Source organism: Falco naumanni, chromosome 5 (assembly GCF_017639655.2).
Source record: "Falco naumanni isolate bFalNau1 chromosome 5, bFalNau1.pat, whole genome shotgun sequence".
Classification (NCBI taxonomy): domain Eukaryota; kingdom Metazoa; phylum Chordata; class Aves; order Falconiformes; family Falconidae; genus Falco; species Falco naumanni.
Genome location: NC_054058.1, coordinates 16619554 through 16634598, shown reverse-complemented (window position 1 = coordinate 16634598; position 15045 = coordinate 16619554). Strand labels below are relative to the sequence as shown.

The window sequence follows — 15045 nt, the reverse complement described above, 5'->3', positions numbered from 1 at the left end:
CGGCGCCAGGGTGCGGGGGGCTGACGGGACGGGCTCGCTCCCGTCACCTCAGTTCACCTCCTGCATGCCGCCGGGGCCGGGGGCGCTGTGGAGCGGGGCACGGGCCGCCCGCCATGGCCGAGGCAGGAGCGGGAAGCACCGAGGGGGCCGAGGAGGAGCGGCGGGCCACTGAAGGTGGGGGGGGGGGAAGGGGGCGGATGAAGGCAGCTGCTCCCCCTGCCCAGCTGTGACGGTACGGTGAGGGCCGGGGTGTGCCTGCCCGCCGCCGTGATGGGGCCGGTGCCCGCCGTACGGGGGCAGGGGTGCATGTCGCCGGGCTGTGCGCGGCCGCCCGTGGCGGTGGCCTTCCTGTGAGGGCACTCGGGCCCGGTGCCGGTGTCGCGCTGCGGCGGTGCGGTATGTCAGCCAGCCGGGCCCGGGCGCTGCCGGCCCCGTTCTGCCCGCGGTCAGTGGGGCGCGCTGGGGGGGGCGCTTGCAGGGGGGTCCCGGGTAGAGGGTTCGCTCTCTGCCCCTTCGCTCTCAGCCTCTGCTATTACAGTTCAGGTGTGTCATCATACTGATGTGATATGCGATAAAAATGGTTTGTTTTGTTTCGGTTTTTTTTAACTCAGTATGTAGTTTAACGTTTCTGATCTACACCTAGCCGTTCTATGTGTTTCCAATATGCTCATATAATTTTTTAGTAGGTAAGCATCATTGATTGGTTTGGGTATAGTGATTTTGGCTTGTGTGTGCGTGCGTGCCCATGCCTCTATAGTGACCAAGGTTTGATGTTCCTTCCTTGTTCTTAATCAGAAGTTTCTGATTCCTACGGCAAGGTTGGTTATAAACCACCGGCAGCTGTTTGCACTTCTCCTGCTTTGAAAGGAGTGTGCTGCTTCTCCGAGGAGAAAGAAGTGTTTTGCACAGGGTTTGGAAAACCAGAAGTGAATGAATCTCTCCTAAGTTGCCGTTGCAGTTCTGTTTAGCTAGCACCAGTTCTTCTAGGTGTAGTAGTTGTTTTCTAAGCGCCTGTTATGTGTGCTTTAATATATGTGGGGATCCTGATTGTCTAGAGTAATTGGCATTTTTCTGTCTCTGCTGCTTGATTGTTTAAATTCTGGAATAACTTTGTAGCAAGTAGTCTAGTGTTTGAAAACAAAGTGGAGGTTTTGGTGAGTTTTTTGTAGAATTTTTGCACTCTGTTAAATTGTGCTTAAAACAAGGATTTATTGTTTCTATGCCATGCGCACACTGTAAAGAAAGGAAATAATTAATAATATAGAAATAAAGAAAACTCCAAATAGGCAGACATACAAATAGACTCAGGAAAGCAATGAAACATAGGCGTTCATGTTTTGTTGTGAAAGGAACCCGCCTCCCTGTTTTCATTTGCTACCCGTGTTTATACCTGTTCTTCTAATGGATTTTGAAGAAACAGGTTTTCTCTCTTTTTATTTTTTTTAATAAAAGTATCTTAATTTTTGTGGAATAGGTCTACACTAAGGTTAGCTGCTTAATAGTTTGAGTTTTTTTTTTCACTTGGGTGTACATGTTATTTTGGTATACTTGCACATTATGAAAAACAAACTAAACTGGACAGTTCACATTAACTAAGATTCAAATTCATTGTAAGAAGAAATAATTTGGTGGATGACTGTGGGAAATGAATCCTTGTGAATTGTTGAAAATCCCCTGTTTGGACTCTAGGGCTGGCTAAACCCATGGAAGTTCTGCAGCTGACTTGATGGGAATCAGCATTTTCCAATAATATGAATCAAAAACTTAAAAGAAAATAGCTACCCTCCATTCCTTTAGCAGTATATAATTGGAGAGTTCCTTTTTTCTTTTCCAGTAATGAACTATGATCTATGAGACTTGGTTTCTGTCAGCAACCTGGTTTGAGCCTGGAAGTGACTGGGAAAGCAGGGTAGCCTTTCAAGGCTTGTATAGTATCTTTTCCATAGCTAGTTACAGTCATACTTTTTAATACTGTAGCAGGTCTGGCTGTCGCTGTCTTCTGAGCGGTGAAAATAAGTAAAAATAGATGCAGACAGTAATCAGTTGCCTGTATTAATGTTTGATTTAAAATTCTGTAATTCAGGATATTGTAATTTTTCCTTTCATAGTTTTGTGATATTAAAAGCAAATCCATAGTTCTTAAGTTAACCTGTAAGAGTTTATTCTCTCTATAGAAAGTTGTTCATAAGATGGTTTTATTACTGAAGTCTCTGTATCTTGCTGCTGCATTACACATGCATATAAATTTTTTTTGGGGGAAAAATTCCTTGTTTTAGACAGTAGATTTCCGCCATTTTCACAACTCCAATGAAAATTGTTGCCCCAGCTTTCAATGAGAGATACTGTGGACTATGATCTGGATGCCAGACTTGCTGTAACTAGTCTGAAGATGCTTGTTGTGGCCTATTTCAAAGCTCTAAAATAAATAAAGACAACAATACAAGTCTCACCTCTGTTTAGAAAATATGGTTCTTTGTTTTATAGATGTTCAGATCTGCAGGACCTGTAAAGTGATGCGTATCACAGCACCTGTAACTTTCTTCCTCATATAGTACTGTCAGATATAATTATAGCTTTCTCACTCTTTAATGAAAATCAGCAGTAAGAATTAATAATTTTAGAAAAATAACTCCATAATAAAATAAAGCAATTTACATGATATAGACTTATTTTAAATTATTTTACTCAATAGGTATCCTCTGTGTGTGCTACACATAAAGATAGATATATCTGTAACTGCTTAGGTAATCAGAGAAATCTATCTTAAGAAAAAAAAAATAGCATGTCAATTGTCACAAAACTTAAGGCTCCAACTTGACATCTTGAGTACTTCAGTTTAGAGAATTTAGGTTGCTTGTGTGCCTAGACTTGTGTATGTGAGTATATCTCTGCTTCTTTGTATGACTGTGCTCCTAAGTACTTTAGACTGAGACCCTGAAATCAAGTAAATACTCAGGCTGTGTGCCCATTAGTGTTTTAGTTCAGAGCAGTAATACTGGTTTGAATTGCATCCCATCATCCTCACTTACTGCTTGGTATAAATTCACTGGACTCCCTTCAGAAGAAACCACACTCGAATTTTGTTGTAGCAGGGTTAGCGCTACTGCAGGCACATAGCAAACATACTCAGCTCCAAACATAAGGGACTGAACTAGTGGTTTGTTTTCAGACAGCTTTAAAATACATGCATTGTAAGGATTTTTGGCCCAGTGAACCAAGCTAAATGTGATTTAACGTAAGCTCCCTGAACACACTTACAAATTAGATGCAGGGACTTTTGCACCAGCTGCTTCTCTCTACTGACCTGTTGCTGTTATGCCATTGTATTTACTACATACGTATTTACTAGACATAGCCTAATAGCTTGTGTGAGTAAATTTCAATTTTAATAACTCATCAAGTTAGACTAAAGAACCCTTGTGTGCCACTTTAACCACTGTCACTTGTAATCTAACATTGACTTCTTTAAACTTGTCAAAGCTTGAATTTTTTTGCATGCCAGGAACATAAATTTGGAAAATACACATTTGTAATATAGTCTGTGGTCTTAAAAATTTCAATTCAAAGCAGCTTCTTTCTTTACCTTTCCTTCTGCCAGAAAGTGTTTCAAAATGGGAAGCTGGATTGAAAGTGCCACCTTATTCTTAGAAAGGTTGTGCCAGTGTTACTACCTTGTTAACTTAAGCAGCTGCAGAGCTGTGACATTTCTCCAGGTCTGGTTTGTACATTTATTCACGGACTTTGAAAAGTGCTACCCATAAGTTTTGTAAATGTACTTATTCATTGACATTTTATTTCAAGCGTATTTTACTGTAATATCCTGATAGATGGATTTAGATGTTCTTGTTTAAACTGGCTAAACTGAGGGGCTGACAGACAGCTTTTTTATTAACTTATTAATGCTTACATGACTTGTATTTTTCTGCTGATTTTTTGGAGTGCTTATGTGTATCTTGCATGATTTGATGATTCTGAAAAGTCAAAATAACTTTTAATATTAAAGTAATATTTTAGCAAAGTCTGTGAGGAGTAAACCTAGCCAGAAAAGCTAACCTTTCATAGTGGGGTGAGTGGATCATGAGGTTGTAGTGCATAATTGAGGCAATAATTTTGAGAGACTGTCTTGAGCTTAAACTTGTTGCAAATGACACAAACAGGTGCTCTCTGTGGCTGTTATATTTTAAGAATTTCTTGATAGTTCTATAGCCACCATGGGTGGGATTCATCTCAATTATCTCTAGATATTTACAGAGTAGATATCCAAGCCTGAGCTAGTTACTTTGGTCTCTGTGTAATTACTGAATAGAGGTAGGCACTCTTGGACTGTATTTCATCTAACCAACTGTAGGAATCTATTTTAGATTGAGATGAATCACCCTAGAAATGTTGTATTTCATCTAGCCAACTGTAGAAATCTATTTTAGGTAGAGATGAATCACCCTAGAAATGTCTTCTTCCCTCCAAGATGGACTAGAATGGCTAGTTCAGATGTGGACATCTTTATTTGTTCAGATGAGTCTCACCTTTTATGGCTGGTGGAGTTTGGCCATACGCCTTTTCTAATATATCTTGTTTGTTTAGGCACTGAAGACCTTAAAACTGTTAGTGGAAAAAACAGCTCAGGAATGTGGCATGTGTTTAGAAAATATTATTGTCAGTAACTGGAAAAATGTTGCCTCCCAAGCCTTGCTTCTCAATGCATTGCATGTGATTTATGTAGAACCTTTGCTGAACACAGGAATGTGGTTGATTTCATATGTCTTTACTTCATATCCCACTCCTAAACTGTAGTTTCATGTGGCTTATTTGCAGTTCTTCACTTCCTTGCCAACTCCCTTGGGGATTGTAATTTTTTAATTTTGCTCTTTTCTTGTAGAAAAACAAGACAGGTTGTAGTTCAGTAGGGTATGATTTTGTATGTTGATGTGATAAGAACTGTATATATTGATAACCATTCCTTAAATGCTTTGTTTGCCTGATTATGAAATACACTAAAGTTAGTCTTTTTTTTTTTTTTTTTTTTTTTTTATTTCTGATACACTTACCAGGGCGTTTTTCATACAGTGTGCTTCCAATGTTTGGATGGTCTTGGCTTTTTTGCAGAAAGAATGATTACATGGAGTTTTTTGCAGTGTTACTTTCATCTGTCTTGATGTGTGTAATATGCTTTTAAAATACTTCAGATTTGTAATATAGGTAAGCATATGTGCTTTACACTGAGAGCCAAACATAGATCATAAATAGACATATATATGTGAAGAACCATTCACTTACCATTAAAATTTGGTTATCAGTGTGCCAGGGTATTAGCAAAATTTTGAAATGAACAGGAATATTTTCTTTTTAAATTCCAACTGAGAAATGACAGGTTTTTTGACTTGCAAATCATACTAGTGTAAGTAATAGCCTTTGGGGTGGTAAACAAAAATATCTCTGGTTGAATTAAAATGTTTCTAGTAGTTTAAAATTTGACTGATGATTTCAGGTTTCCAGGAAAATAAACTTGTAATACAGAATGGTCTTTCTGGATAGTATTTTTCATGAAGCAAGAATGCTGTGAAATTGGTAAACATTTAGTTTGGCTTCGTATGTTCTTAGGGGTGTTTGGTTTTGATGTTAATGGTTTGAAACTGTTCACAGAAATTAAAAATATAAGAAATTCAGCGAGGTGCACAAATGGAAGGTAAGAATCCAGCTTTTTTCCTGTCATAGAAGCACACCCTGGTTATTGGGGTGCATTCTAGCTCATTCTCTGTGTGAACCCAAAGATTTTTAAATCCTTTATTCAGCTCTTCCGAAGTGGCATAGCTGAAGAAGTAAAGAAGTCTTTCATCACAGACTACATGAGGTTAAGACTCTCTTGGGGGAGAGAGTAAGCACCTTGGAATCACCTGCTATCATATTGATAGCTATTATAAAACCTTAAGGGATAATTTTAAACCACACTTACTGACTTCTCAAAGCTGACTTTGCTTTATGAGCTGTTTCTGTCTGCTTCTTGTTCAGTGAGTGGTAGGTATTAAAAAGATTTGGTCTTCTCTGTTAAATTCCAGATAATTACTTTTCTACTACATTTGGTAGTTCTGAAGCTTTAAATTAATTTCTCAATTTGTTTTCTTTGACGTTGTTTTTGGGTTTTGGTTTGGGGGTTTTTGAGAATCAATATAGACTGCATGCTGTACATGTCAGGGATCAATACAGTTTCTTTATATTTTTGTCTAGGATCAGCTCGCTATTTTATTGGCATTTAGTTAGATGGTATATAACATGGCATTTAGTTTGTCACAGTGGTAGTATTTGGGATTCAATTTATCACCTAAGAATTTTAGTGTAGAAGTTCTTAATAGGTCATTGTTGCTGGTAGTCTAAACAGTTTTGGTTTTCTCAGTTAAGGAAAGAAGAGGGTGTTGTTGGGAAATGTAGAGGATGACAATAAAGTATTTAGAATTTGCCTTGAGTGTGAAGAAAAAATAGTAGTTACTTTGATAATATGAAGTATAAATTTGAAAAGCTGTAAATGATGCATTTCATTTTGTTTCTTTAAAGCAAAGTAGTTTAGAAAGCAGGCTGGCCATCTGTGTGCAATGGAGTATTTAGGTCAGTGGGTCTGTTCTGTCCTGCTTTGTTCCAGGACGAAGGGATCTGTTGTGCTGAAGGCATTCTTGTCTTTTATACATGTAGGTTTCTGTTTAGTAAGTACTTTTTCATGCTTATTCATGAAGCGTGATTATACTTCAATAATTGAGTCTAGTAACTGTAGGCTGCTATGACCTAAGTGAATTAAAACTACGCTTTATAAAGAAAGAGTTCCTTTGGAATTGAGGTGGGTAGTTACATTTTTTTTTAATATATAATTGCCTGAATTTATAGTAGAAATATAAAATGAGACTATTATGAAGTGACGATTAATCATAAAAATATTTCAAATTATCTACCATTTGTGCCTTTGTAGTTATAGTGATGTCATTTCTTTTAATGTGTTTTTTTTTAGTATCCCTAACTTGAATATGTTATGTATTTGAGGTAACCAAATTTTTTTTCTGTTGTAGTTACCCAAAGGCTGTTACTTACTTATCAAGTATTTATTGAGTTTCCTTTTTTTTTTTTTTTCTCTTTTAACTTCCTGCACGACTTAATGAGTTAAAGAGCTTTCTAAAATAAAACAGGGGCTGACTGTGTAGTCTGACTTGGTAGGGAGAGGATTAGTGGAAGGCCAGACAAGCTGTTGTTCAAGTATTAGCCTATTTTCGTTTAACACTCCAGATTCGTATTCTAGCAGAAAATGAGAACCTAGAAGGAATTTTTCTGGTGTGAGATGTGCTTACACCTAAGAGGAAAAAAACATACACTGTGTATCGTTCTTTTTACACATTTTTACCTGTCATTTACAGACAGCATAGATGCTAAAAAAAAAAAAGCAAGCTCACGATAAAGTATCCAGTTTTTCTTCCTACAGATTTTGAAAGTACTCATCTTGGGTTTTGCCTCCTGCTGAAAGTAGATGTGCGCTTCTTGAAATGACCTCTCTCGATCCCCCATCTGTCCCTTCGTGGAGTTAATTCTTTATTGTTTCTAGATGTATCACATAGGATACTTTCCTCATTAATACATTAAGCCTAAAGGAGTGCCTGCACATTTGCTGAAACAGTTAATTCTGATTCTTTACCTAAATGTCAGCTGGATGATTCTTTGTGATAGCTTTGCATGGAGGTAGAATAAAAGTGTAATAGTGCTTAGATTCCTTGAGACTGTTTTCTTTTCCTGGTAGGTTGCTAGGATTATTTTGGCTTGTGACTTCTTTTCTGTCCCTCCAGAAACAAAGCAGTTTTTATTGAGAGGAGAATTGTGAAGGGAACTTTGAGGTAGAACGTGACAAGCTTTCAAGACTCATCTGACTTACATGACTGATATTATGTATAATGGTATATTTTTATGTCAGAAACATAGTTATGGCAAACTTTTGGGGTTTGGATGTCCAGCTTGTTTAAAAAGCATAGTTCACTATATATTTAAGTTTAATCTCATGTTAGTCATAGTGTTTTGATCTGCTAACTAATGCCACATCTTGTGATTTTGCAACAGGATGTTTGAGGTGCTGGGGGTTTTAAGTATAGTTCGCTAAGGTTGTGTAAGGAGGAGAATAAATGTATTTTATATTGCATTGTTGTGTTGATTGGGTTGATGAGATTGTTGCAGAACGGTGGGAAGACAATGTACTCTTTTCTGTATTTAGGTTGCAGCAGTACAACCTTTATGTTTTTTGTGTCAGAGGCGTAGAAGCCACCCATGTGCAATTTTTTTTTTTTTTCAAATGAAAATCAGAGTGCATAGATGATGGTGTAGCTCTTATTGGGCACTGAGCTGCTTTTTCATCATTCATAGATAATTTCACAGTAGATGGAAAGACGTGCGTTGCTTCTGGAGTCCCCAGCCTCATGAATCCGATAACTAAGCCTGCTGCCATTGCTTCTTTCAATGCTTCTGCAGCTGAGATTCCAAGGAAGCGCAAAGGAAGTGATTCTGATAACCAGTAAGTAAATCAATTCTGTATGTATCTCAACTTAAATTTGAGACATTCATCTATTATTTATGCAGTATCTAATTGCATAAACTGTCTAATTCTCTTTCCTTTATTTATTACAATTTCTTCCAAATGCATTCTTTGACAGTCCTGAGTTATTAAAAATAGAAAAATAATCCTTAAATCCAAGGGATACAGGTAGGATTCTATAATGCCATTTCCTGGCCTGAAGTGTCTGGATAATGTGTCTCTAATGCTGAGATTTCAGTCCTACTTTTTTTTTTCCTTCATTGTCTGCTAGTAAAGGCAAGTTCTCTTTGCAGCAAGATGATGAGTTGTTTGGAATCTCACAAGTACACGCTAGAATATCACCTAAAGTGTGAAACAAGATTACTAGTTAAGCCCTTTGATCTAGAACTGTGGAATCAGAACTGCTTCTTCAGTGACCAGGGTAGCCATTCACTAAATGTCCAGACAGACCTGTGACCTAAAAATGAGGACTGTCCTACAGTAGCGCTCAGTCTTTTTAAGTGGGTCATACTTGACTACTGAGATCACACTGTTAACTGTTTTCTCCTGTTTTATAACTGCTAAACAGATGCCAGTTAACCAAATAATCATTTACATAGAAAAAAAGATTTGTTAAAAGTGATCTATTCAAACCTCTATTAATCATCCAGAAGTAAGGGACACAACTCAGCCTGCAGATCTAGTGCATTACAAATATCTCCGAACTAGCATGGTAAATCTATGTTTCAAAGAGGAGGAGGAGGCAGGAAATTTGCATGTATTTGTGATTATTAAAGCAATTCTCTGTAATCACTGCTTCTTCCATATATAGTCCATTGATGTACAGAATGTAGCTACACTGTGGATGTTGATATAATTGTCAACTTGGAGATTCAGGTGTTATCTTGTAGATCACAGAAAACTCCAGAAATACATTCACTTCTGAAAAAATAAATTCTCCAGTCTTTTTCAGTAGCACTTGTTGATTTCTATCTGTTCAATAAAAGTGCTGGTTCATGAATAATGTTTCTGTGAAGTTTGGATCTTTCTCTGATTTCGTGAAACTTTTGTTTTTTAAAAAAAAATATGTCCAAGTTGAAACACTAATTGCAAAAGTATTGTTCTATAAGAACTAGTCATTAGTTTCTAAAACCTAATGATCTTGCTGAAAATAACGATCCAAGTGGGGCTTCCGCTAAAATTGTTTGGTGACTTTTTTTCATTGGGTATATCAAGTCATCTTTTTGTGCTTCAAACTATACTTTGCTTACTTTGTTACCTGTTTGCAGGGATGCAGTTGAAGCTGATGGTGATGCTCAGAAAAGGTATTTATTTATAAATGAATCCATTTCTATTTTCAGTGCTATCAGTATGTTGCATTTTCCTGTTTGGCTAGATGAGCTGTGTGGTTTGCCTTAAGGAATGCTTTAAGTGCCGGTCTTTGTACAGCACAAGGTGATAAACGTAGCTAATTTAACAGGATGGATAGGCAAATCCAATGTTATCCAATGTTAAGGTTTTCTGATACTGCTTTCTAAGAATACACTCCCCTTTGCTTACGACTTTACCAGACTTGTTAGTATTGAATTTAAGGTAAGAATGGGAGTGAATGAAGAGCAACAGTTAAATGAGAAGACTAGGGAGGTGAAGGTCTCCTACTTTTCTCTGACTGGTACCTGTAAACATTTTTTGTTTTTAATGTTGCCAGGTGCTTTTTAAAATAGAGCTACCACAACTATGTTAAAAGAATGCTATTACAAGGTGGCAAACCAGAGTTAAGATTGGCTGTGCAGCATAAGTAAACCTGTTTTGTATAGATGTGATGACATAGTTATTAATTGGGTGATCACTTTAATGTGATTTCTTTTTTGCACCAGGATACCTTACCTGGACAACATATTTGTTTATATGTAGCTGTGCAGTGTTCTTTTTATATAAAATAGAATATTTCAGTTGGAAGGCACCTAGAGTAATCATCTAGTCCAACTGCCTGACCACTTCAGGGCTGACCAAAACTTAAAGTGTGTCGCTAATGGCGTTATCCAAGCACTGACAGTCTTGTGGCTTTGGCCACCTCTCTATGAATCCTGTTCCAGTGTTAGACCACCTTCTCGATAAAGTGATGCTTCCTAATGTCCAGTCTAAACCTCCCCCACCGCAGCTTTGAACCATATGTCCTGTCTCACTGGATTACCAGGGAGAAGAGATCAGCACCTCCCTCTCTGCTTCGCTTCCCCAGGAAGCTGTAGAGCGATGAGGTCACCTCAGCATCCTTTTCTCCAGCCTAGACAAACCTAGAGTCCTTAGCCGCTCCACATAGGACAATCTTTCCAGCCCTTTCACCAGCTTTGCTGCTCTCTTCTGGATGCATTCAAGGACCTTCACATTCTGCTTAAATTGTGGGGCCTAGAATTGCATGTGGTATTCAAGGAGAGGCTGCACCAACACTGAATACAGCGAGGTAATCGCCTCTGACCAGCTGGTTATGCTGTCTTTGCGCTCCAGATGTGGTTTACCACCTTGGCTGCCAGGACATGCTGCTGAGTCATGCTGAGCCTGCTGACAGCCAGGACCCCCAGATCCCTTTCTGCAGGGTAGTCAGTGTTTGGTACATTGCTTGTGGGGTTGTGTAAAAATCTTTGGGGAAAAATTGTTTCTTTGTGGATTTTTTTCCATGGTGCTCATGATGGAAAAGTGTAACTAAAAATAATTCTCCTCTGTCTTTAAAACCTCTGCTTCCATTTTAGAAAAAATGGGGAACTATGTATAATATATTAATTGAGGAAAATAGAAGAAAAGCTGGTATTCCTTTTTTTCCCCCTGATTAATACAGATTCTGTTCTTTCTAATACCAATTAAGTATTATATTATTTTAAGTATATATGATATTACGTTATAGCCATGAAGCAGAATTTCATCTTATATTCACATAGTCAAGGTAGTTTTAATCTAGCTATTTATAGCAGTAACAACACAGCTGTTAGGACAGAGGCTATATAAGTCCTTTGAAGGCTGTGACTGATTGCCTGGGCAGCAAATTTGTTCTAGTTTCTTCCCCAAGTGGGGCTTCTGAGGGAGAAGGAGAATTAGTTAACAGGCTGTGTGCTGCATTGCAGTTGGTCTGGCTTCTCCTTACTGCTACTGCTCTTAGGGTCAGACAGTGTAACTTCTGTTGGAGTTCAAAGTATATGCACATTCCTGATAAAAGTTTATTTTAAAATAAAGGAAAAATATTAGTTATTGCCAGCTCATCTAAATCTAAAACAGTTTCACTGAAGAAAAGCCCTAGGGTCTTGTGAGCCCAGCCTACCTCCTGTCTTTGGGTTTATCAGACTGCCTAGAAAATTCTTGTGTTCCAGTGAAATCCCAGGTTGAAGAGCTGGATCTCTGATCTGTGTGTTAACTTTGCTCTGGCTGCTGGATCCTTGCTGGGGTCAGCACTTGTATAGGTGGAAGCAGCTTTTGCAGTCTTTCCTAAAGCCGTAATCTTCAACTGTCCTTCTACTTCCTACTTCTATTTCCTCACAGGAGACAACTGCTGACTGATTCTGATTCAACATCTGCTTCTTCTAAAATGCTCATAGGCTAGCAGGTCTCTCCTCTGGAATGGAATTCAGTTAGACAAAGCTTAAGATGTTTCCACTGCTGAATTAAAAGTTGAAGAACTGCTGTAGAAAGATTAAAAATATTTGTATCAGTTTTTCTTTTGAAGAAAATAATAGCCAGTATTTGTATGGGAACTGCCTCTCTGCGAGTACCAAATCGCTCATACTTGATTGATTAGATAACTATTAGGCCACGTTCTGAAATTCTTAATAGCTGGTGGTGAAGAATACAGTGATCTTGGGGCAATGATTTTTTATCTTCTCTTGTTTGAATAATCCTTCATATTTTCCTGCTGCAAAGTATTACTGTGATATGAGCCCTATGATTGTCTTGTATTTTAGGCCCAGTCTAGGCTAGGGTTGCTTTTTTCATCATTTGACAATGATATTTTGGAAATAAAAACATGAATAGATGATCTCTTGCAAAATTCTAGATAAAATCAAGCCTATACTTAAGTTACTTGAATGTTCAATTAATGTTGTTTTCTCCAGAATAAAAATAGCCCTGTAATTTTGAAATATCCCCGTAATATGTTCGCATAACTGTGAATATTGGAACCTATGTTTTGGTCTCTTTCTATTATGTATCACTTGCTAGGTAGGTTTTGTTTCATGAATTTTTATCAGTTGCTTTTGTTAAAGCCATGGTAAGTTTGTAGCATTTTCTATATCTTCTTGAATTCATGGGAGGAATAGAAGTGCCTAGTATTAAATATGCAATGTAAAATTTTATATCTTGTTTTCTCTAGGAGTGAAGATGAAGAACACGTTAAAATAAAAGATTTCAGGTACTAATTTACAATAAAAGTACATCTTGCTAGTAAATGCTAGGATTTACAATAGTAAAAGTGAGTAACATTCATTAAAACTGTCAAATATTTAACAGTAATTTTTTTTCTTTCCCTCCCGAATGTATAGGAATTTTTAGAGCCTCATTGAGGATTTTATTTTCTACTAATTTTAATGAAAGTTGTGTTGCAGAATATTTCAGATGGTTTAGCAAAACCCTGAGGTTAAAATTTTCAAGGTGAGAATTAAATGCAGTATGCTCAAGTCATATGTGAAGGGAGGAGCTGATCCTCAATCTGTATGAATTTCAGAATTGTTTTTTCTAGATTTGTCTACACTTGGAGGTACTAAAAATTTATCCCACATGAAAATGGGTTCAGCTAAACCATGACAAAGAATTCTTGTTCTGGAAGAAGCTTTGTATAGGGAATTATTCAAGGTTTGCCATTGCACTTTGAATTCACATCTTTCCTGAATCCAAATTGGAATTCAAATAAAGCACTTGTAAGAATTTAAATACTGTGTGAATGATTGCAGTCATGATTCATCCAAACAATATTTTAAACTATAGACAAGCCACTTAGTAAAAATAGACTTGTTTTGTATTGTTTTAAAAATGTCTTTCATTTGTCATGGGAGCAGAGATGTCAAAGCAGAAATACATAAGCCACTTTGTTGTCAAAAGCATTATTTATACAGCATGCTAACTAATCATTATCATATACAGCATGCTAACTAATCATTATCAAGTGTTCCTGTAATTTAAATAAAACTGAAGAAAGTGTTCCAAAGCATATTTACAGGTTTTTGTTTAACTCCAAAATTGATTCTACTTTACTGAGTATCTCAGATTGCTATCAAGATTCTATTTTGTACATTGCTTTAACTTTCATATTGTATTGTTAATTTTCTTCCTTAAGTTTTGGTTCATTAGTTGGAGGAAAAGAATAATTAGATGACTATTTGAAGGTTTGCTTGACAGTTAATCTCCCTCCAGTGGTTCTTTTCTCACACTTACTGGGGAACTTGCTTTTCTTCCTTCCCCTTTGTAACTGGGTAATGTAACAGAAGGCTTCTGATTTATCCAGTCATCACCTGAACTTCTGCATCCATGTGTTCAGGTTTCTATAATTTCTTACTGACTTTTAGAGATGTGGAAGATTGTTCTCTTTTTCCAAATGTTTGTATCTGCCTTCATGAGGTTCACAGTTCAAGGAGCATACACAAGATATTAATTGATTGTTTCTGCCTGACTTGAAGGAAAGGTGAACCTGTAGAGCTGAGAATAACTGATAAAATTAAATCTTTAAAAAGGCTTTAGAGAGAAAAAAAGCTAATTGCTTGGATGAATGACCCATAATTATTTGTGTGGAGAAGGGATTTATTTTGGGGGAAAATAATAAACTACTAGGTATTTAAAACTCAACTTTATTCTTTCTCAACAGGCCAGGTGTACTTTATTACACCTTTATTACCTTTAACACCATCTGTTACAGTACGCTGAAGTGGAAGAGTGTTGGAGATCAGTTAACCAAAACCTGTTGTCCCTCAGTTTGGTTAACTACCACTGTGTTTGGTCTCAATCAGAAAGGAAAATATTTGTTTTAATTGAGTGGCTAGCTTGTCTTCTAGGTAAGGAAGGAATAGAATAAATTAAACTTTTCTCAATCTGCTAGAGGATGTTAGAGAGGAGGAGATCAACTAGAAAAGCTAACATATTCCACAAAAAAATTAAAAGGTGACTGGAAATACAAATATATTTGCGATGTGCACTGTTATGTGCCTTAGAAGGGGTTTTCTGACGAAAACTCCCAAGAAGAGAAGCTCTCATTCAGTGGTTGTGCTTGTGCTCTGGGACAGAGGCTTACCAAGAGATGAAACCTGAGACACAAGGTATGCACTGAAGGGGCGAGCTTTCTGGAATACCTGTGGTGAATGTACATGAGGCATAGCTTTTTCTTTTGGTTACCACTACATCTCTTATGGGCACATACTGTATGTTGCTTCTACTGTGCTATCAGTAAGTGCTTATGTTTGTGTCTGTCTTCAGTCTGAGGTAATGAAGTAAGAAGACACTGCTCATCTCAGATTGTTGTGTGTTTGCATAAAACAGTTCAGAGA

At 37.3% G+C, this 15045-nt stretch overlaps 1 protein-coding gene across 8 annotated transcripts in view; it reads left to right on the top strand.

Annotated features, from left to right (window-relative positions):
• ARNTL2 (aryl hydrocarbon receptor nuclear translocator like 2) overlaps nt 1-15045 on the top strand; it is a 37438-nt gene continuing 22393 nt past the window's right edge. Inside the window, exons 1-4 of one of the 8 annotated variants that reach the window (XR_005827883.1) lie at nt 1-174; nt 8383-8530; nt 9820-9855; nt 12885-12923. Coding sequence is in view for 5 of the 8 variants with exons in the window: in XM_040594081.1 (XP_040450015.1) it covers nt 114-174; nt 8383-8530; nt 9820-9855; nt 12885-12923 (284 nt within the window). In the remaining 3 variants the exon portion in view is untranslated. Of the gene's footprint in view, nt 175-214; nt 233-6602; nt 6678-6706; nt 6824-7885; nt 7923-8382; nt 8531-9819; nt 9856-12884; nt 12924-13053; nt 13163-14423; nt 14557-15045 lie in introns of those variants that run through there. The other 7 variants (XM_040594081.1, XM_040594085.1, XM_040594084.1 and 4 more) reach the window with 7 other exon arrangements.